Consider the following 23,309-nt stretch of genomic DNA (forward strand, 5'->3'; position numbering starts at 1 on the left):
TTTCCCCAGTGACTGTGATGTTTGCAGCTAGACTCAGAGAAGGAAAGCCTGAGGGGAGTGGCGGATGTTGTGAACATTCATTCTGATCAAAATGTCCCACCGCTTTGACCTTGCGAGCCCTAAATACATTATGCCAATCTATGTGGCTTGTGTCGAACATAGAGGCATGAGCTGACTCTCAGCGCATGATGTTTCTGAAACAAATGCCTGGGCATGAAGTGAACTGGAACCACTGGGACTGCAGAAGTGGAGGAATCTGGGCTTGGAATCTGGAAGAGGCTCCTTTACTCATATCTCCATAGCAGAAGAACTGAAGAGGTCATGTGCAGGAATCCTTAAGCAAAGAGTTGTTTCAATTCGATTTAAAATGAATTGTGCCAGCCAAGTTACACAGTCATTTTTCCTAGCAAGGTGAGGAGTCCTGTGTTAGGTTCTCCCTCTGTCCAGCCCAGCCCAGCCCTGTCCAGTTGTTGCTTTCCCCTTGCATCTCCATCTGTGTCATTTCCAGCAGGCTGCAGGGTGCATTTAACTAGAGCAGCCTCCAGAAGAACAGTCAAGCAGAAGCAGCTCAAAGAGCTGGGCAACAGCCAGCCAGCCTGGAACTTCCCCAGACAAACACGGGTCCAACTGGGAAATGGAGAGACAGATCCTTGGAGAGGTGGCACTGCCAGGATCATGGCTCCTGGGACCCTCCGCTTGCATCCTCTTCTCTATCCCAGCAACTGCAGATCTCCAGAACTCTGCAATGCTGGGGTCTCTTGAGGATCTGGATTTGGATCTGGAGAGCATCCAGGCAAATGAGTCCCAAGCTCACCCGGTTTTCTTCTCTCTGGACTACCATCATGTTCAAATACCCTTTGAAATTACCTTGTGGATCATGTTGGCTTCTTTGGCCAAAATAGGTAAGTTGTGTCTCTTCCTCACCCCAGATGGACAGTGACTGGAAAGTTATTTAAGGCTAGAAGAGGGGTTTCCAAATGGACATTGTGGGCAATATATATTTTACTGGTGCTGTATATGATCTATCAGAACTTTTGACCATTGTTGTTGTTGATATTGATGATGTTATATAATCTGCTTACTGAGCCAAATTAACACCATGCTAGACATGTGGAACATCATTGTTCAGAGGGAGTATACCTTATGATATATTGGTACTGTTTGCCTTCAAGTCATTTCCGACTCATGACAACCCTAAGGTGAACCTGGCAAGTTTCTTCAGAGAGGTGAAGATGACATTGCCATCCTCTGAGATTGAGAGACTGTGGCTTACTCAAGGTGAACCCTGGTCTCCAGAATCATAGTCAAACCACTACACCATTTTGGCTCTCACCTGATGATATATTGCCTCTCTATATCTGCCACTGAGGAGAGACTCCAGAGAAGGTCATTTTTGTAAGTTTGCTACAATCATCTGGCAGATGCCTCTGTAGGGAATAGGATGCTGGGATCACTTTATCTGGTCCAGCAGGACTCTCCTTGTTTATGGAAATCCTATACATCCAATAAATAAACAAAGGACGTTGGATGGAGCATTAAAGAATACTTGTGTCAGAATGCAATAACTTTTTGGAAACAAATTTTGTCCCAGATGTTTTTTGACCCTGAAAAAGGTATCTGATGGCTAAAACTCTGCGACATTGTTTAAAACTCTTTAGATGACAATGCCGTAAAAACATGTGTTTTGCAGTTCTATGGATTATTCAACAAAAGGTGATTCAGTGGTACTACAAGGGCCCATTGGACAAGATTAAACCCTAACCCAATGGTTCCTAAACCCTTTTCCTCCTGGTGTTTTGGACTTCAGCTCCCAGAATCCCCATCCAACAACAATCAGGAATCTGGAAGCTGAAGTCCAAAACCTCCTGATTACCAAAGTTTGGGAACTACTGCTCAATCCTTTGAGGCTGTGGTTTGGTTTGGGCATATGCACCAGAGTCCTGTCCTTATCTATCTGCATTTTTCATCCTAGTCCAAATAATTGATATCCTTCAAGAACAGTAAAATAGCCAAATTGTTCCAATGAGAGAGCAGTGGTTTTAACCCCTCCCTTCATATCTATTATTTAGATGCACAAATTAACTGATCTCATTGAACAGATGTATTGAGGGTCAGCTTCAGAAGGCTATACTATATTTTCTGCTTCTTTTAAGTATGACTAATCAGCATGCTTTAAAAATAGAATCCTTCATAATTAATAAAGCAATATCCTATTATGGGCTCTCGAAAGAGTGTTGGAAATATGGACAATCAGCAAAAGTGTCTCTCTCTCTCTTTCTTTTAAAAGTATAGCAATTCTTCTATCTAAACTATAGTCCAAGCTGACCACAGTGAGCAGCTCTTAAGTATTTAATGAACAGCTATTTAAAAATGGACGTAACTGTAGTTATTAGGAAACATGAAGTCCAAGGTCCAAAAGCTACTTTGGATCCATCCAAAAAGTCATAAGAGCTCCCAATGAATTTTTTGTAACTTTGTGCTCCTTTGGAAATGAATCTCTATAGCCAAACTGGATTATTTTGCAGTGCAGATTCAGCTTATATCAAACTGAATTTAGGCCATAAGATGGAATAAGGCAAGAAAACCTTATTCCCATTATTCCTGCTTAGATGTTAAGCCTCATTAAGTTCAGTGGGACTTTCTTCTGAGATATTTATCCAAGTGCATTCTCAGAAAGGGATTGACAACTATCCAGAAGAAGGTGGCCAGAATGGTGAGAGAATCTAAGACCTGGGAGGAATGGTTGAAACAACTGGATATGTTTCACCTGGATAAGAGAATATAGTGGCCTTTAGGTACCTGGAGGTCTAGTTTGTAGAAAATGGATCCAAATTATTTTGTCTTGCTCCAGTAGGCATTAGAACCAATGGATGGTAATTGCAAGGAATGTTATGAAGTTAACATTGTATTTTGCTTTTTGATCTTTTGAAAATAAACCTTACAATGACCTAGAAGGTAAACCAGAATTGTTATGTCCAGAATGCAAAAGTGGACACTGAGGTACAGTGACTGGGGGTGCATCTACGCTGTGGAAATAATGCAGTTTCACACCACTTTAAGTGCTACAACTGTAGTTTTACAGGGTCTTTAGCCTTTTCTGCTGAAGAGAGCTGGTGCCAGAATCCCAGAATTCTGTAGCATGGACCCATGACTGCTTCAGTGGTGTCAAACTGCATTATTTCTACAGTGAAGATGCACCCTGGGTTAAATGCATAGAGTGAGTTCACAGGCAGATGAACTCAGAACTTCCAGGTCTGAAACTCACATTGCACTGGGAATGTTGGTGAGATGGTAAGACATACATCGAAGTAAATGGAGCAAAGATGCTCAGTTGTTTTCTTTAAATGTCTTGTTTTCTTTAAATGTAATGTTGCCTTTTCCCTTGGCAGGCTTCCATCTGTTTGAAAAACTACCTTCTGTAGTCCCCGAAAGCTGCTTATTGATCTTTGTGGGACTCATCATGGGGGGGATCATTTACGGCCTCAACGATAAATCCCCTCCGGTTATGGACAGTGATATCTTCTTCCTCTACCTCTTGCCTCCCATTGTCTTGGATGCTGGCTATTTCATGCCCAGCCGTCCCTTCTTTGAGAACATTGGGACAATCCTCTTATACGCCGTGGTGGGGACGATATGGAACGTCTTTGGGATTGGATTCTCACTCTACGGGATTTGCCAAGTGGCTACTTTCCAGCTGAGTGATATATCTTTGCTCCACAACCTCTTGTTCAGTAGCTTGATAGCCGCCGTTGATCCTGTCGCTGTCCTGTCCGTGTTCGAAGAGATCCATGTCAATGAAAAGCTTCACATTTTGGTATTTGGGGAATCTCTCCTCAACGATGCTGTAACAGTTGTGAGTATATGAAAAGCAAAGATAGGCCCATGAGAAAACAATCCAAAATCTATATGCCTTTATTGGGAACAACCCCCCTCCCCAAAATATGCAAATATTGTTGAAATCCTTAGCAGGGAGTTCCACAGCCTAGGAACAAGCACAGAGAAACTTCTTTCCTGTAAAGTCACCAAACACGCCTGTGATGATGATGGGACCAGGTGCCATCTAATCCAATCCCATACCAGTGTAACAATCCATCACCGAAGCATCCCTGAAGATGGCCATCCAAACGATGCTTAGAAGGCTCCAGCAACATACCTTCTAAGTGTCCCAATTTGGAAGGGACATTTCCAATTAATCCTTTGTTATCCTACATTTTAAAAGATGTACCAGTTTCTCTCTCCTCCAACTTTCCCCCCTTTGTCTCCCTTATTTCAGGTGCTGCAAAGCACCAAAGTAGTTTGCACTGAATTCACTCAGCAATGGAAGAGGCAAAGTGGTGAAATATTGTCCTTTCCTCTGGACTCAGGCAAAAGCAAACTGCTGCAGCATCTCCCAGCTTATCTGTTCTTCCTCATTAATAACCTTTGCCATCTCGGCTGCACTCTGATGATGCTCGGCCTCACATGTCTCAGTTTTCGCATGGGAAATGTTGGAAAATTTGGAAGAACTGTTGGAAATATCACAATATTTCACCTGCCTGCATTTCCTCCCCTTTCTTCCTAGGTCTTATACAAGCTGTTCAGGTCCTTCTGTGAAATGTCATCAATCACAATGGCAGATGTGTTTTCAGGAATCGGGAAATTTTTCGTGGTCGGAATTGGTGGGATCCTGGTCGGCCTCTTCTTTGGCATGATAGCTGCCTTCACCACCCGCTTTACCAACAACATCCGTGTGATCGAGCCCCTTTTTGTCTTCCTCTACAGCTACTTGTCTTATCTCACGGCAGAAATGTTCCACCTCTCTGGCATTGTGGCGTAAGTAAATGGAGGCACTCAGATACTGAAAGCTTGCACGAGGCTAAATATTGATCTGAACCAGGCCTGTGTGCTACAAAAGATATCTGAACATTTTCCAGGACTTTGGGAAGAGTGGGCATAAAAGCTTCTGGAAAATTAGCTTAGGGACAAAACCACATTGCTTGTGTTTAGAGAAAGAGGCTGAAATGAGGATGCTATCGAATGAAATCAGCCAGGCTATAATATTATCGTTTGATTTTTTGGAAAGTTTTTGTTTGTTTTAGGCGATTTAAAACTGTGACATTCTCCTAAACGTAGCAGTGTTTGAGTTGTATATTACATGTACGCACCCATCCTTGAACCAGAAGCCCTAATGAAGAGCATGTATCCATACTTTCCTGATTAATCCTCTGCCATCCCATTGCTTGAGCTGCTTTTAATATGTCCCACATTCTCCCCCGTCCTTCCACTTTCCCCTTCATCGTCAGCTTACATCAATTGCTGCAAAGTGAGTTGAAGGTCTAAAGGTAGTTTGCATTCAATTAACTCAATGCAAGGAGAAGAGAGGTGGAGACGGAGTACTTCCCTTCCCAGTACACTCAGGAAAAAGCAAACTGCTGCAGCATCTCCTAGCTTCTGTGCTCTTCATCACTCATTTCTTTGCAATGTGGGACACCACTGTCAAACTTGCAAGTCCCTCTTACGTCCCATACCTTTGACTGCCAAGAGGAGTTGTCTCTCTATTTTGCTTTCTCCTACATTCCACGTATTAAACTCTTAAGTGCTTTCCAGTCAAAGTGGTGTCTGGATATTTCTGCAGTGTGGATAAAACCTTAGTTCCATGGCTTTCTCCAGTAAGAGCAAACAAACCTCAAAGTGGAAATTACTGGGCTGCTAAGCCATTCTGTCATGTTTTCCCTCTCTTTCAGAATCATCGCTTGCGCAATGGGCATGAAACGTTATGTGGAGGCCAACATCTCTCTGAAGTCCCACACAACCATTAAATACTTTATGAAGATGTGGAGCAGCGTCAGCGACACCCTCATCTTCATCTTCCTCGGAGTCTCCACCATCGGTGACAATCATGAGTGGAGCTGGCCCTACATTTGCTTCACAGTCATTTTCTGTCTCCTTTGGAGAGCATTAGGTAGGAAGGAGTTTAAAATATATCTTTGGGAAGAATTCAAAGATATAGCCGTGTTAGTCTGCAGAATCAGTACGTAAGGAGATCTTGTAGCACCTTTGAAACTAGCTGAAAGAAAGACATTGTCAATTCAAATTACAAATCCATTGTGTATAGAAATTAAGTTGCAGGTCCAGTTTTAACAATGGACGTTAGTGCACAAAGACGTAGGAAACACTAACAGGGATGTTGCTTTAGGGATAGTCATGTTCCTCAGTTAGCACCACCAGCCTCAGGAGCTCTGTTGGAAGTTGAGGATCCTGATGACAACTATGGAGGAGATGATAGCTTGATCTTTGTCATTGGCTTTTCATTCATTCCTGAGAATTTGCCATCCTGTTCCGTTTTTTCCAGGAGTTCTTGTCCTGACATTCATCATAAACAGATTGCATGTGAATACAGTGACGCCGAAGGACCAGTTCATTATTGCTTACGGAGGCCTCCGTGGGGCCATCTGCTTCTCCCTGGTTTTCTTGCTCCCTGACTTTCAGAGGAAGAAGCTCTTTATTACCACCACAACTGTGGTTATCCTTTTCACTGTTTTTGTACAGGTGAGTGCTGGTCATTTTCTTTCGTTGGTCCCTCAATAAAATAAAACAAAACAAAATCCCCCCCCCCCCCCAATTCTAAAAAGCAAACCTTGATTTTGACATTTCATATAAAGGACACCATCCAATTAAAAAGATTGTATGTACAGCGCTGTGTAAATTTACAGCGCTTTATAAATAAAGGTTAATAATAATAAATAATAACCATTTTACATTTTGTATTAATAGGACTTAAACATCCAGGGGTTTTGGTATCCAAAGCTAAACCCCAGTTGATACCAAGGGCCCACTGTGCCTTGGCGATGGGACCCAAGTCTAAACATGAAATTCATTTATATGTCATATGCACCTTATATGTATAGCCTGAAGGCAATTTTGTATAATATTTTAAAAATAATGTTTGTGCATAAAACAAAGTTTGCATCAATCGAACCATCAGAAAGCAAAGATGTCACTGTCTCAGCCACCCGTGAAAAAAGTGTCGGTTTTCTGGAATATTTTGCATTTCGGGACTCTGGATAAGGGAGGCTCAACCTGTCATACCTTTAAGACTGCGATTAACTAATATGAGGGTAATACAATATATTTTAAAAGAGACTTTCTGCATCAGAGATGGGAACTCCACGCTCAGAGGGTTTCACAGAGCATTGTTGTCAATATTAAAACAGGGATGTGTGAAGTGTTGCCTTGGAAGACACACGTACTGTAGGTCCCAAAGGTATTTTTGTTTCCCTCAACTCCTCCACAAAAGCCAGTACTGGAAAGCACTTCTAACATCTCCAAACAGAATGAAGAAACAAGTTTTCACACGCTTACTGGTGGTTATATATATTTTCCTTTAAAAAGGTTTTTGATTATCCTGTTTTGTGAAAAGCTTTTTACACAACAGGCTTTTTTCCCTTCTTCTTTTTTACAAAATAGGCTAATCGAAAACCTTTTAAATGTATAAACTATAGCCATCGATAAGGACTTGAAGGCTTGTTTCTTCTCTTGACTGTGGAGCCCCAGGTCCTCAAACTGCCCCATTTCCTCCCAGAAAATGGTGGTCTGCCTCTTGCAGAGAAGCCTCCAAAAGTAGCATAGTTTTAACTATGTAGTAACCTGCCTTGAGCCGTGAGGAGAGGCGGGTAATAAATAAAATTAGTATATTTTTATATAATATATATTTAATTCACCCTTTAAATTGGGAAGCGGCCCCCAGGATGGTTTTTTTGTGGTTCTCAACATGGTTTGAGCATGTCAGGGTGTGCACATGTTCTGCTTCATCCCCAGAATGATCAGATGTGCTCCCTCCTTCTAACCATGAGTTGCTCACAAGCATAGAGATCGGCCACCTCAACATAATGAGAAATAAAACTGAAAGAAGGAAACTTCATAGCTCTAAGATAGTAATGGAAAAAATGTAAAATCAGCCAGAACAGAGGTTACTGGAACAGAGCGATCCGTAACACAGCTGCTTCCCATAAATGGCCCCCTCTCCAAGTCGTAAGACAGTCATACACACACACACACACACACACACACACTTCAGTGCCATTTGGGGAAAATCAGTTTCAAATGGCAGTTGAGTTTTACATCCCTATTACTGTCTCCAGGACTCATGAAGCTATAAAGGTGGCAAGCAATGGTCAGCTCTGTTTCAAAGCTTGGGAAAGTTCCTTTTTTGGCCTACGGTGCCAGGGGGGAGGTCTTAGAATGATAGTAGTGCCCCCCAAAATGAGCTTTCCATAGCTTTGTTCTGATTTGCTTTCCTGTTCTGAATGGAGACACCACAATAATCCTTTGAGGGAGTCCATTCCACAACTATCAAACAGTTCTTACAGTAAAGGAGTTCTTCCTGATGTTTAGGTGGAATCACTTGCCTTGCAATTTGAATCCATTGGTTCGTATTCTACTCTCTGGAGCAGGAGAGAACAAGCTTCTTCTATCTTATCTAGGACATCCGTTCAGATACTTAAATATAGTTATCATGTCACCTCTCAGGACCTTATCGCACACACAAATTTAAACGTTCTAGGGACGGGAGGAGGACTCTCGTGTGCGCGCGCGGCCGCCCAAAAACGGATTTTATCGCACACGCAGACATCCTCCAAGGAGCCCCGTTCCGTCCCCCGGCGCGCACCCGTTCGCGTCCAGTCCTGACGGGCGCCATTTTTTGCCGACGGAAGGTAATCTGTCAGGCAAAAATCACGCCCATCAGGACTGGACGCGAACGGGTGCGCGACGGGGGACGGAACGGGGCCTCTTGGAGGACTGAATTGTGTGCGATAAAATCCGTTTTTGGGTGGCCGCGCGCGCACACGAGAGTCCTCCTCCCGTCCCTAGAACGTTTAAATTTGTGTGTGCGATAAGGTCCTATGTCTTCTCTTCTCCAAACTAAACATACCAGCTCCTCAACTCATTTCTCATAAGTTTCCGGACCTACCACTGATTTGGTTGTCCTGCTTTGGACATGCTCCAGCTTGTCAATAGTCTTCTTGAATTGTGGTGCCCAGGAATGGAATTATGAGTTCTGACCAAAACAGAATAGAGCGGCACTACTGCTTTCCTCAATGTGCGTGATGTATTTTTGTCGATGCACCTCAGAATTGCATTGGCTTTTTTGTCCTCTCACCACACTCTTGACTTATGTTTAGCCTTATTTGCATCTATAAATCAGCAGATGCAAGTTTGATGCATATTTCTGTCCCCCTTTTTTCTCTGTCTTTGTGACACAGCTCCTCTTTTTGGGGCTACTTTTCTTCAGCTCTTGACACAGACCGCATCCACTCTGCTGAAATAATGCATTTTGAAACCACTTTAACTGCCATGGCTCAATGCTATGGCATTCTGGAATCTGTAACTTTGCAAGCTATTTAGCCTTTTCTATCAGCAAACACTGGTGCCCCAGCAAAGTAGCAGGATTCCATAGTATTGAACCATGGCACTTAAAGCAGTGTCAAATTGCATTATTTCTGCAGTGCAGACAAAGAGGCTAAATCCCCCGATGAGATATACCCTGGTACTATTTTGAAACTGGCAGTCTTTGTATCTGTGCCCATATTATGGTACCTCTATTAGGCCAACCCAAAAGGCACACAATTCTCTGTGGACGTTTCCAAAACACACATTTGGTGTGCTGCTGCTGGCTTTTAAAAAGTTGGTCACACCCATGGCAGATTGTACTGCAAGCTTTCCCCATTGATCTATCTCTGGGTGCCACTGGCAGCCATATTTGTGGATTTCTGGTCTACGAACTTTACTCAAGTGATGCATGTTTATGGCATGATTTCCTTCCAGGGATGACCGAGAAGGAGAAGTGCATGAAACAGGGGCCTTTTTTGGCCTTCTATTGCCATCTTGTGGTTAAACTAAATCTTTGATTCCAACTGGGCCCCACATTTTTAATTTTCAAGGGTCAGTACTGGGAGAAGTAATAAAAGTTGCTATAGGATCAGTTCACTAGGAGCAGACTCTTGCAAAGAGCTGCTTGGATGGAGCTATAGCATTATTCTTTATGTGTATATTTTATGTACTATACTTAAACAGGGAAATTGGCTGCCAAGTGTGGTGTCATTCCATGAGCTCTCTGATAGGATCAGTGTCTTGCTAAGAAGCTGGAAATGGATTCAGGGGATGAAGAGAAACATTCAGGTCCATTCCAGGATGCTTCTCAAAGCAAATGGTGTTCAGGACCAATGAACGCCAACCTTCTCCAACCTGATGTTGTCCAGATACGTTGGGTAGTTCCATGTTAACTAAGTAATGATTGATACTCACACTTGAACACCATACACAGAGGATATGATATGTTGTGTGATTAAAATACATTTTGTATTAAATGTGTACATCCTCTTCCTAATGGGTACCTAACTCTTATTTTGTACCACAGGGTATGACCATTCGTCCCCTTGTTGACTTGCTGGATGTCACCAGAAAACAAGAAAGCGCTCCTACCGTTGGAGAACAAATTCATATCCGGGTAAGTCTCCATAGCAAAGGTAGGCAACTGTGGAAAGTTAAGGGGCTTCATTAGTGCTCTTGGAGGGAAGCATCTACTTCCACCAAAAATAATAAAAAAGCTTGTCTGAATAAAAATGTTGGTGGAAGGACAGCAAAGAGAGGACTATTCCATGAAATCACCGACCTGGATAGCTTCAAAAAACGCTATCAAGATGGATCTCTTCCGGCAGGCCTTTCCGGAATAGTTTTCACCCAACATGAAAGAACCCCCCATATATGCTGCATATTTTATATTAGGCGACTACTCACCTGTTAGTTGTTGGTTTTAACACTTTATTTTAATAGAGTGATTTTTAATAATAATATGTTTAATTCTTTTTTAAGGGCGGGGATTTAAGATATATTGTATTGTTTTTATACTGTAAGCCGCTGTTTTTATACTGTAAGCCGCTCTGAATAGCGGGATATAAATCAACGTTTTACTTATTTTTATTTATTCATAACCAACCTGGCTGCTGTGATTTGAACTAATTGAACTTGGTACAGAGGTAGCCCAATGGAGAATGCATTGTAAAAATCCAGCCTTGAGGTTGCCAGAGCATACACTACTGTTTTAGGCCCTCCAATCCTAGGAAGGGGCACAGCTGGCATATCAGCTGAAGCTGATAGTAAGCACTCCTAGCTGTCACATCTACCTGGGCTGTCATTTGGAGCAATGGATCCAGAAAACTAGGGGCCCATTCACACTATAAAATTATAATGCTATTATTCTACTTTATCTGCCATGGATCCATCCTATGGAATCCTGGCATTGGCGGTATAAGGAAGGGCATTTGGACTTCTATGCCAGAGAGCTCTAGTGCCTTACCAAACTATTAGTCCCAGAATTCCCTAAGATGGAACCATGGCATTTAAAGTGGAATAATAGCACTATAACTGTCATGTGAATGGGCCCCTGTTAAGGTGGCTTAGAACAACAACAACAACACCTGTAATAGTAAATAAGAAATTATGCAAGCAGCTTCCATTTTTTTGACTGGTGCAGTGTGCTCCTTGCCAAAAATGTGCCGTTGTTTTGTCTGTGGGCTTCTGATGCTATCTCCTAGAGTTCATCCTTTGTGTACAACAACAGTACAACCATGTATAGCAAATCCTTCTCTCTTTCTCTCTCTCCTTTCCTCTGTTTAGTTCTTGGATCATTTGTTGGCTGGCATAGAAGATATATCAGGACACTGGGGACAGTATTATTGGAAAGACAAGTAAGGATTTGCTAAAAATACAAGTCTCTACATGTGCAAAGGGGGAAAAACAACAACTTGCAAGTCTGATTTTTTGTTTGCATAAAGTTCCCGCTAGGGATGGCAAACAGCACGGTTCCTCCTCATGACACAAAGCAGATAATTGTTGTTGCCTAACAAAAAGAGACAGCTTTCCCCTTTCTTTGATTTCTTTGAGCACAAAGGTAGGACTGGAATATTTGGGAACTACAGGAAAGGTTTTCACCATTGCTAGGAGCAGGAGACCTCCTGGCCCTGAGAATGTGGTTTATGGTTACCCCCACAAAGAATGAACCAGGGAAAGGAATGACTTGTGGATTTGACATAATGTTTAGTGTTAAGGGGGGCCCTTTCACACTACATATTTATAGTGCTATGATTCCACTTTAACTGTCATGGCTGTATCTTGCGGAAACCCAGGCTTTATCATTCAAAAAAACGCCTCTCTGAATGGCAAATCCCAGAATTCCATAGGATGGAACCAGGACAGTTAATGTGGGGTCACAGTGCTATAAGTGTATAGTGAGGAAAAGCCTAAAGTCTAGACAACTGCACTGGGGTGAGGGTCCATTTTTTTTTTTTGCACTTTACCCCCCTCCCCCCCCCGGTGAGTTGCACTAATGCCATTTCAACAAACCATAGGTGACCAAAAAGTGGTTCCAATTTCTTCAAAACACCCCCCACCTAGTTTGTAGGGAGGGCAGGTTGTGGGTTGTGGTTGGAAATCCAGCAGTGCTTTGGAGTTAGTGGTGATGACTCCCATCACTGGGGTGCTGGAGGCTTTAAAACAGCAGTCTGAGGGTGCATCTACACTGTAGAAACAATGCAGTTTGACATCACTTTAAGTGCTGTAGCTTGATCGTGTGGAATCCTGGGATTTGCAGTTTTACAAGGTGTTTATCCTTCTGTTTAGCCAAAGAGTGTTGGTGCCTCACGAAAGGACAAATCCCAGGATTCTGTAGGATGGAGCCACAGAGTGTCAACTCTTTGAACCTTGTATCAATTATACCACTGGGCATAGGTTGTGCAAATATAAGACTGGAAAAAGCTCAGAATCTGTATCAGTGGTGGAGCAATAACTCTACTCTATGGGCAGCTTATTTAAAACTCATTCTATGATCCGGAACAAAGTTACTGCCCTAATGACACAGAAGCCTCCAGTCTTTGGATGATTTGAAATCTCAGCATTGTTCGGTTATATTACCATTGCCCAAAAGGTTCCCTTTGCTTCCTTAGGCCCAGGCCAGCCTGATCCTGAATGCTCTCTCTATGGGGTTTAAGCAAGAAAGTAACAGGAAAAAATCTTGATCTCTTTACCCAAAGAACCCTGAAGCCTCATTTGTTTTTTTTCCTTTGGACAGGTTAGAATATCTCAACAGCAAATACCTCCAGAAGTTTTTGCTCCGGGAATATGTGCAACCCAAGTCAAGCATTGTGCTACTCTATGAGAAACTGGAGCGGAAACATGCCATTGAACTTGCAGAAGCAGGGCAACTCATCTGTGGGCCATCCCAAAACTCACTGCTGTATGTGCCTTTGGTTGTTTCTTCACTGAATCCATGAACCTGTCCTATGCTGAATGTCTACTCACCCTATCCAGTTACACTATCCAGTTTTGACACCATGTATATTGCCATGGCTTCCTCCTATGGAATTCTGGGATGCATAGTTCCATGTGGTATTTAGAGTTCTCTTTTAGAGAGCTCTAATACTATCATTCAGGGAACCACACCAGAAAATCCTAGTTATGATCTATAAAGCCCTTGTTCTTGCTGTTTTGTGTGCCTCCAAGTCACTTCCAATTTATGGTGACCCTAAGGCAAACCTATCATGGGGTTTTTCTTAGCAAGTTTCTTCAGAGAGGGTTTGCCATTGCCATCCTCTGAGGCTGAGAGTGCCACAACAAACTACAGTTCCCAGGATTCCCTAGCACTGAGCCAGGGCAGTTAAAGCAGTCTCAAACTGGATAATTTCTGCAGTGTGTTTTGGATCCTGCATTTTCTGTCCAAGAAAAGCTGTCTCTTTCGCAAATCAACCATGTCTGAATTTTGTCCAGAATGGAGTCCCAAATAACTGCATTTTCTGCACAAGAGACAGCTTTTTCTGCACAGAAAATAATAGTTTTTCTAGACATATATTATTTTCTGCATAGAAAATACTGTTTCATGCCCAGAAAAAGCTGTTTTCTGCACAAAACAATCATGTGTGAGTTTTGTGCAGAATAAATCCTCAACTGCAAATATTCTTATGAAGTCCAGGATTCTTCTTGTCAGGGCTTCTGAATTTTTCAAACATGCTTCCAATATTTTCTAATATTCTCTTTTAGGTCCATGTGCCTTTTCCATGTTTGATCTCCAAGAACTATTCAAAGTCTTATTTCTTTATAAATACAGCTACCATTTTCGCTAACCTTTCTGTCTTTCCCCCTGCACAGCAACAGGGACAATCCTGTCACCACAGTCAATGACTCGGAGAGTCTCAGCCTAGACATGGTGGATGATATCCAAAAGATATTGGAGAGGAACCTTTACAGAACAAGGAGAACGGTAAGAGCTTTTTCCTCCCCAGCACAGGCAGCAACTTGACAACATAACCTTTGGCACACTAAAGCCTAAAGCCTTCTGGATGATATAGGCTAGGTCTCCCCCAGTCCCTTACCATTGGTGGCAATGCCTCCCCTCTTTATGCATCATCCTTTCCCCACAAGGGACACAAGGCTTATAAATGAAAATTATTACAATGTACCATTAGTTAAAAACATTTTTTAAAAGTCAGCATTAAAATGGAATTAGTCTATTTCCGCAGCCAGTAGCTGGCAGGTCCCAGGAGGGATTTGCTGCTTACTGGTGGGGAAAGAAAAGGGGGAGGCAATTCAGAAAACAAGAAAGAGGTGGTCTTGGCTTGATGAAGGAGAAAGAGGAAAGACGTTTCTTACCCTCAGAGACCAGACTGAATTGCCTTCTTCCTCCTTCCCTTTCCCCAAGAATGTGTGTGTATACAAGTGAGTTTGGGGTGGTTTGCAGAATAGCCCACCCAAAAAGTGACATATACCCATGTAAGTTATTCTCAAATGCTTTTATGTCACTAGCAGGATGCCACCCATAGTCTATGTTAGAGAAGTACACAAATGATAGTGGTTGTATAACAACAATAATAATAAGAATATGAATAACCAACCCCTCTGCTATCTTGCTTGCTTTACATGTAACCAGGTGCCGGCATATAATAGGCATACTCTTCCTGGAGAAACTGAACCTGTAGAACAAGCCAAGCAGATTTTGATCCTCAGACACAAGAGCTGGCAGATCCACATGAACAGCAGCGACTCGGATCACTTGACCAAGGAGGTATGTATGAGGACAGGCAATGAGGGTATCAGACTGAGAGAAGTAAATGTTGACTCCATCTTCTTCACTTCCAAGGTCCTTGTCTAAATTGTGTCTGCCAAGCCGTAGAAGGCTGGCAGGTCCCATGTCAATAGGATGGCTGGTTTTGAATAGCTTTGAAAGAGCTATCCAAGGATCTGAGCACATTTTGAGGATAGAGTTCAGAAACTTGTAAGTTTGGAAGAAAATGTTCATCCCCACTAGATGCCAAGTTTACCCATGGCAACCATCTAAGGTGGTGAGGGATATTCTCATGATCAACCACATCCATTCCATGGTTTCACAGGAGACTCCTTGGACTGTGGTTAACCGATATCACACACTGTTTTAGGACAAGGTCCACCTTGATGGTCTATACCCAGCCAATCTGATGTGTCAGAGATTGGCATCATATTTGTGCCCATCACCATGGCCCAGTGGCCAATGGCTTGGAGACTTGCACCAGTCCAGGGACCACCACTTTGAGTAGCACTAGTTTACTTTGTTGTATTTCATTTTAAATAACAGGAATAAGAAGTGGAATAGTGGCTGGAGATGGTCATGGAGAAGCAAGATGCAATTTGGGGGCTTATGAGGGAGAGCCAATTGCTCACTCCCTGCACACATGACCCATATATTGGGATAAGAAACAGTAATAAATTTAAGGGGTTTTGGATAGTCTTGCTGAAATTGCCCGGTTCTCATTGCAAGACAAAGTGTACCTTGCATCCCAAATCTGCACATCTGGCTCACATCCTACAACTGTGTATTTATATATCCAGAAACTAGCATATAGATTTTAAAAAATGCAAATGGTTGAAGATGCATAGAATGGAAGAAAATGCAAACAAACACAATTTAGTGACTGATTTGTACAGCATAGATTACCAGTTTTCCTGCCTTCTCCCCAAATCAGAACATTCTGATTCTATTCCCATCGGAATAGAACATTCTTCATAACTCTTCTTAAGGCCTTGTGCCTTGCACAATTGTATTCCTCATTTGACCACACGATGGTGCCATTACAGTTATATTTACACGATCAAAAGAAAAGGAAATGTTGGAAAATTATGGGAAAATAGATGCAAATTATGATGTAACAAACCAATCTAATAGAGAGGAGTAGCCAGTAAAAAGGTAAGAAGAATGGGATATAAGAATTTACTTTGCTTTGTATTTGCATTTTATTTGTTGTTGTTGTATACCTTCAAGTCGTTCAAGGCAACATATGACAACCCTAAGACAAATCAAAGGGTTTTCTTGGCAAGCTTTGTTCAGAGGGAGTTTGCCTTTGCCATCACAGGCTAGGAGAGCACGACTTGCCCAAGGTTTTGGAGCTTTTGGAGTCACTTTGTCTTCACATGGTGACATGGGGATGGGGAAAATTGGCTTGTTTGGTGCACGTAGACATGCCCATGGAAGCCACATTGTTGAATCCTTGCTCTTGAATAGCTAGTGAGCAATGATGCTTGATATCTCAGGACTCTGGAAGTTTTTGCTTTGGGTTGGTTTATTATCCCTATACAGCACACAAGGGGACCAGAGTTGAAAGCTACTGGCTGCTTTGGGATCTTTCGATATAAATCATCGTGATGGGAATGAACCTTGCTTCCCCTTGGGCTCATGCACTGTGCCCTCACCCTCCAAAACAGGAGAGAGATCCAATTACTGATAGTCTGTGTCACATCTGTTTTAGCCCTACGTTTAAGGAGATAATATTGCTCCTCCGCTGGGGAATGCTTTGCTTCTAGAAAAATAAAAGCCTTGTGTTTTTTGAAGAATGAGAGAGAAAAAGAGTTTTCACAGCTGAGCACTTCGCTATCACTCCTTACACTGAGATAGCTGGAGATCCCAAATGAAGGCACACTCTCTTAATGATAATGATAATGATAATGATAATAATAATAATAATAATAATAAAATAGTAATAATGCAGCAAAGTTTTGCCAATGTGGGTCTTCCAAGTTGATGCCCAGAATTTGGTCTGGTGTTCAGGGATGCTGGGAGCTAGAGTTCAAAACATCTAGAGGACCAACATTTGGGAAGCATTGGTATATCAAATCAAATGCAAAGCTTCAGATTTGATTATGTTTAATTATTATTGTTTCACATTGAACGTTGAATGGAATTTGCCACGAAACCTACACAAATTCCCTTCATAACCTTTTCATAACCTTCAGTGGCCTTGATAACTTTTTCATCTTGCCCAGAAAATAGATAGATAGATAGATAGAGTAAAGAACTCTTTGCTACTCTGGAACAAGGTTTTAAAACCATTTGGAAAGATTTCTACCTCTGTAAAGCACCTTCTGTTTTTCACTGTTGCATCTCTATAGAGTCCTTTAGGGAACATCTTTTGGATGACCTTCTCAGGAGTCATTCAGCTGCTGTACAACTATGAACCCTTATTGTTGCTGCAATTGCAGAGGCATTGGAAAACAATGGACAAAGAGCATGAGGTCCCTTGTTACCGGGGAAAAGCAACAAAACAACCTGGAAAGCTGAATTGGGAGATATCCAGAGTTAGTTGGCAGGCTAGGCTTTCGGGGTCTTGTGCCAGATCGCACCTCCATCAGAAGCTGACTCTCTGCTTTAGAAACACACCAGGTTTTCTGTCTGTGAGCAGGAGTTCTCGAGGAATGAAGATTAGCATTTTAGCAAAAGGACGGAGCGCTCATTATTAGCCGGAGTCTCTACCTAGCAAACCCTCCAAGAGCTCCTTGTCTCGGAGCCAAGAGTCCCCTCTGTATAAACAGGCCAAATTCTGTTCTGTTTTGCTCAGCTGGCAGGTTTCCTGCTTTCCAGATTACGTTGGGCAACTGTGTCTAAGGTAGATTCAACTTTGTACATCAGCGGAAGAAAAGAAAAACAAATGGTCTGTCCACATCGCTTCCCTCTCCTCTTAAGCTGTGATGTGTGGGTTTGGCGGGTTCTTTAACTTCGGTCTTATCTTGGAAAAAAATTGAAAACAAATGGGTGTTTGGGAGAATTACAGATGGCTGTTTATACAATCGGCTTAACAGCAATCTTCAGAAAATAGTAGAAGATTAGAGTTGGAAGAGACTTCACAGGCCGTCAAATTCAGCCCTCTTCTGGAAGCAGGAATCCTATCTGGAGCTGTCTTTGGGGCCATTCGCACTCATTTTTTTGTCCTGAAGAGATGTGGCTCACCCGGCTAATGCATATTGGGTTTGTTGTTCCCATTTTGTCTTGGGTTCATGAATCTCTACGAGTGATTGTAACCTCTTTATTATTCACACATGCCATTGTTTCGGGATAAAATGGAGCCACCTTCATTCCCTTGAATGATACAGAGAGATCCGAATCAATTAGGAAGCCTATTCACACTGCTGAAGATGCGGATCAATACAGATCTTTCAAAGAAATATGGGGGGGGGGGGGAAGGTATCTTGGGTTATGTGGGTTTTTTTGCCAGCCCTCCACAAAAGTGCACTGAGTGTGTGAACACCAAGTATTCAACCTGGATCATTTTCATAGCATGAATGGGGCCTTTGTATTTCGGTCATGTTTACTGTCCTTTCTAGCCATGGTGGTATATTTGAAAATTATTCACCGGGATCCTAGATCATTTAAGGAGATCACCTGGATTAACCCTCCCCACTCCAGTTTAAGAGACAGCTACTAGAACAGCTGAAGGAGGTCCATTCAGCTTCCAAACTGGAGTCCAAGGAGGATGGTATTTCATCCTTCTCTTTGTGCCACCAGGTCTTTACAAACAGTTGAGTCTGGGCCCTTAATGCTATATAATGTTGGTTTTGAAGTTGTTTAGGGGTTTGTATATACTTCATTTCTATGGTTTTAATATTTTCATTTTAATATGTACTGTTTTGAAGCACTTTTATCTTTTTAATTGCATTTTATTCTTTGAACAATTGAAGTCTTTTAACACGGTGCTAGTTGCATTCTGTTTTAACGCTCACGTCTGCATATATTTAATTGTATTGTTCTTTTAATTTGTAATCTGCTTTGTGTTCCAATTTTTTTTTTGGGGGGGGAAATCTGGATATAAATAAATATTACAATATAGCACCCCCCATTGCCATCCCTGTCTCCCAATCCCTTTCCAAAAGAACTGAAAACCTAACCCATCTATGTAGACAATCCCTAGTTCTCTACAGTCTTAACTCAATAGTCATTCCATCAGTCAAACCTATTAACCACCTGCTAACCCTACTGACCTCCCTCTCTTAATAACCCCTGGAAGCTCCTCCTCTTTTCCCTTTCTCCTTTCCCATTGGCTAACAGAACCTAATTGGGACTCAGGGCTAAATTGGTCTCTCCACCTTCTCACTTTTCATTGGCTAGCACCCTGTGAATGTCAGAGCCAATTGGGTCTCTCCACTTTTGCACCTCCCATTGGCTAAAATGGACCATGATCCCTGAGTTAACCTTTCCTATAACCTAGTCCCAGTGGCCATCCAGGGTCTATAGAGGCTGCAACAAAGGGGGACAGGATGTCCTTGTCCCATCCCACCTGATCATGGGAAGGACTTTCACACCTAACCTATCATTGACCCATCCGGGAAGCGCTAGTGAAAGTGTTCATATGCAACACTTTCACATCGTATCACATTGATCCTGACATTCAACTGTCCAGGAAGCGCTAGTGAGAGTGATTGTGCGGAAGGCTTTCATATCCCATCGCGTTGATCCTGTCATTCAGCTGTGAGTGAAATGGAATTGTCCTGTCATTTGCTGTCATTTGTATTAACGGAAGAACCCGTTAATACAATTATACTTCACTGATGGGATCAGTGCGATGTTATGTGAAGGTGTTTCATGTGAACATTTTCACTAGCACGCTCCGGATAGCAGATTGGGGTCATGAATGGGAGAAGGACGGGGGAGCGATCCCATCCATATCCCATTCCCTGTGTGATAATCTCCAAAGACTTGTGATGGAGTCCTGCTTCTGACTGTTGCAGGAAACATCATCTTCCTTGAACCCTGACTGGAAGCTGAGTGGACCTCCTTCACCCAATCCAGTATCCATCTCTTATAATGGACTGGGATGTCAATTTACATATGCTTCCTATAAGAATATGTAAGCTTCTGTAAATGCCAGAGCAAATCTTTCCAAGGAAACCCCATGATAGATTTGCCTAAGGAGCCCTGGTGGCGCAGTGGTTAAATGTCAGCCACAACGTTGTATGTTTGACCCTAGAGGAGGGCTCCCAGGTTGACTTCCATCCTTTTGTAGGTTGGTAAAATGAGTACCCAGTTTGTTGTGGGCAATTGGCTTACACACTGCAAACTGTTTAGAGAGCGCATAATATATATCACTTATAAATGTACTTGCTATTGTGTAGAGTCACCACATGTTGGAAACCAATTGAAGGCACACAACAACAAAGGACTATGTACTTTTACTAAACATAGACCCGTTCTGGATCTGTAACTCTAGGTTATGAGTTTATAACTGCAATAGAAACTAAATTTAGACGTATTTAGTTCCTATGATTAAAAATATTCCAGTCCAGGGCCTGGGGTGGGTGGGCTGCAGTAATATTTAAACTTAAAAATCTCAGTTGTATTGTTTGCAACTATCATAACTAGCTGTCCCAGGGAACAGATCCATTCAGTCAATTGATGGATGGTAAGTTAATACTGCTGTAAAGTTTGTTGATTTAATGGGCGACTCTAGTTGGGACTAGCAGTTGGTTTGAACCAGACACCCATTTTTAAACAATGAAAGTTCTTCCCAAAGGCCAGCCCACATTATTTTGGATACAACATGAGCACATTATTTCTACATTGCTACATGATGTTCTTTTTTTTCATCACAGAAGGAGGATTCCTATTCATTGGACGGAGGGACAAACTTCAAGCCCAAATTGTCCAGGTCTCTTACAGGTAAGTTGGAAAACTCTGTGCGCTATTAATCAGAAATCAAGAAACTGACAGACAGGTTGAGCTGTATAATATCAAGTGAATAAATTAAGCACCACAAACACTTTACAAATCTGTAGTGTCAAAATTTAAAAGCAAACAACTTAATGCAGCCCTAAAGTAAATAAATAGGAGAATGTTCACATATAACAGATGACAGAAGTCTTCAGGTTTATGATGCAAGAGATCCTAGCTGTCATAATGTTATTTGATAGGAACCTGGAGAAGGTTCCTCGCTAAAATCCAAATACTATCGGTTGATGCTGTTGTTGTTGAAATTTTGTTCGGATTCCCACTTGCTTTCTTTGATTAACAACAACACAAGTTGCAACAGGATCTTGTGGCACCTTTGAGGCTAACTGTGCGCAAGACGTTGTAGCATAAGCTTTCATAGATTTGGTCTACTTTCTCGATGCATTTGAGGAAGCAGACCAAGCTTATGCTACACCTTCTTTCACACAGTTTACTAACATGTCTGTGTCTCTGAACAACACAAGGTGATCCACCTGTGCCATTTTTTATTCCTTCTGCAGTTAAGCATTCCAAGAAAGCACCAAACGTAAAATCTAACCGGTCAAGATCAGTTGGATTTATCATCCCTCTGCAGTCAGATACCGCACAGTGGGCGAACAAGGAAGACATTGGTGAAAGTCCAATTTCAGAGGAAAAGTAACATCACGTTTTCTCGGCTTTTTCTTTTTTTCCATTTGTTTGTATCTATATCTGTATATTTCTATCTTTCTTTCTTGATTCTGTAGAAAACAATATTTCAAATGCTTTGACAATTCTTATTTTCAATCCAGATCTTCTGGGTTCAATGTACAGTTCAATAAAATCATTTTGTAAATATGTACACAGAGCATATTTAAACTCTGGACGTTATCAGAGAAGGGAAATTGGAAGTATAATCCAATGGCAATCCAAACGTAATCATGGGGTTTAACATTATTGCGTTAGAGGTGATCACACACAATTTTGGGCAATGGCAAGCTATTTTCGGGCAATGAGAAGTCAGTTCAAACGCAATTTGAATTCACATAACTTCATTGAACTAGCGAATTCGCAAATCGAAGCAGCCCTAACCAATGTAGCCAACTGTGGACAATAATGAGAGTTGCAGTCCAGCAATATTTGGAGAGCTGAATGATTCTCATATCGGCCCTATGAGATCAAAGACATTGTTCCATCAATGACTTTGGGATCAGAAAATTGTTCAGTTTTGAGGTCTGCTGGGATGTGTTCCTAAAACCTCTGGGGCAACCAAGGTCCAGCCTATAGACCTGCTTTGATTCACAAAGTGGAATATTCAGAATGGAGAACTTCAGTAGCTTGCCATTCACAGGAAGAGCCAATTTGTGTAAAACTTTTATTTTGTGGGGAAAAAATTGTGTAAATATTTTTGTGTAAAATTTTGTGTAAAACGAGAATCTATTATTATTATTATTATTATTATTAGCTGCATTTTGTGTACAGGTACGTATTAGAAATGGAATTACAGTGAGAAGGAATGCTTGAGTCTATATGGAAATCAATAACGCTATTGCCATAATACATAATATTATTATACCTCTAGCATATCTATCGCACCTATTGTTTCTTCAGAGTTTTCTGATTACAGTGCTGCTACATTGCAGCTAGGTGAAGCTCACCATCTGCCAAACATCATGTGCAGACCACTGTGGCATAATGGTTAGTGTTTAAGACCAGAATTGGGGAGATCAGCATTAAATATTGGTCAAGGGTTGAACATGAGGCAGTCAAATGTACTTGTAAGTGTTAAGATGTGCTCCCATCTATGTGCAACTTGTATATCTGTAAATAAACACAAATATGATCAAAAGTTCACAAGTATTCAATATCTATCATTCTCAAGCCATTCATTCAGCAAAGCAATGTGCCGGGTGTAGGGCTGCAAGCAATATCAGAGAGTGGTCAAGGTGGCAAATGTTATCGGTCAAGAAGAACAGAGAAGCTAAGAATGGCTGCAGCAGTTTGTTTTTGCTCTTCCTTACTGGGAAGATTTTGCTCCTTCTTCTCTTCTCCCTCCCTGCTGAGTTAACTGAGTGTCTACTATTTTTGCCCTTTGAACTCAGTTTGCAGCAACTGAAGTAAGCTGAGGACAAAGGGGGAGAAAAGGAGGAGGAGAGAGAAACCAGGATATTTTAAAATCAGATGAAAAACTGGGACAACAGAGGATTAATCGGCATGAGAACAGCTACATCTTCAAAATGCAGGGTTGTGACTAACACCCGTCATATTGCTCCCCCTCCTGTATGATTTTTAACATCTT

The 23,309-nt window shown here is 41.8% G+C and overlaps 1 protein-coding gene across 1 annotated transcript; it reads left to right on the forward strand.

Annotated features, from left to right (window-relative positions):
* Nucleotides 1-218: 218 nt before the first annotated feature.
* LOC149308831 (sodium/hydrogen exchanger 2-like) lies at nucleotides 219-22,828 on the forward strand. Its single transcript, XM_089537183.1, has 12 exons — nucleotides 219-902; nucleotides 3,390-3,853; nucleotides 4,562-4,812; nucleotides 5,724-5,941; nucleotides 6,332-6,528; nucleotides 10,397-10,486; nucleotides 11,656-11,726; nucleotides 13,106-13,270; nucleotides 14,179-14,290; nucleotides 14,957-15,091; nucleotides 20,917-20,983; nucleotides 21,553-22,828. The coding sequence occupies exons 1-12, from the start codon at nucleotides 635-637 to the stop codon at nucleotides 21,690-21,692; spliced, it is 2,178 nt and encodes a 725-aa protein (XP_089393309.1). The 5' UTR covers nucleotides 219-634; the 3' UTR covers nucleotides 21,693-22,828.
* The last annotated feature ends 481 nt before the right edge of the window (nucleotides 22,829-23,309 follow it).

This window comes from Sceloporus occidentalis, unplaced genomic scaffold, assembly GCF_023333645.1.
Source record: "Sceloporus occidentalis isolate IW3139 unplaced genomic scaffold, rSceOcc1.0.p SCAF_8, whole genome shotgun sequence".
NCBI classification, from domain to species: Eukaryota; Metazoa; Chordata; class Lepidosauria; order Squamata; family Phrynosomatidae; genus Sceloporus; species Sceloporus occidentalis.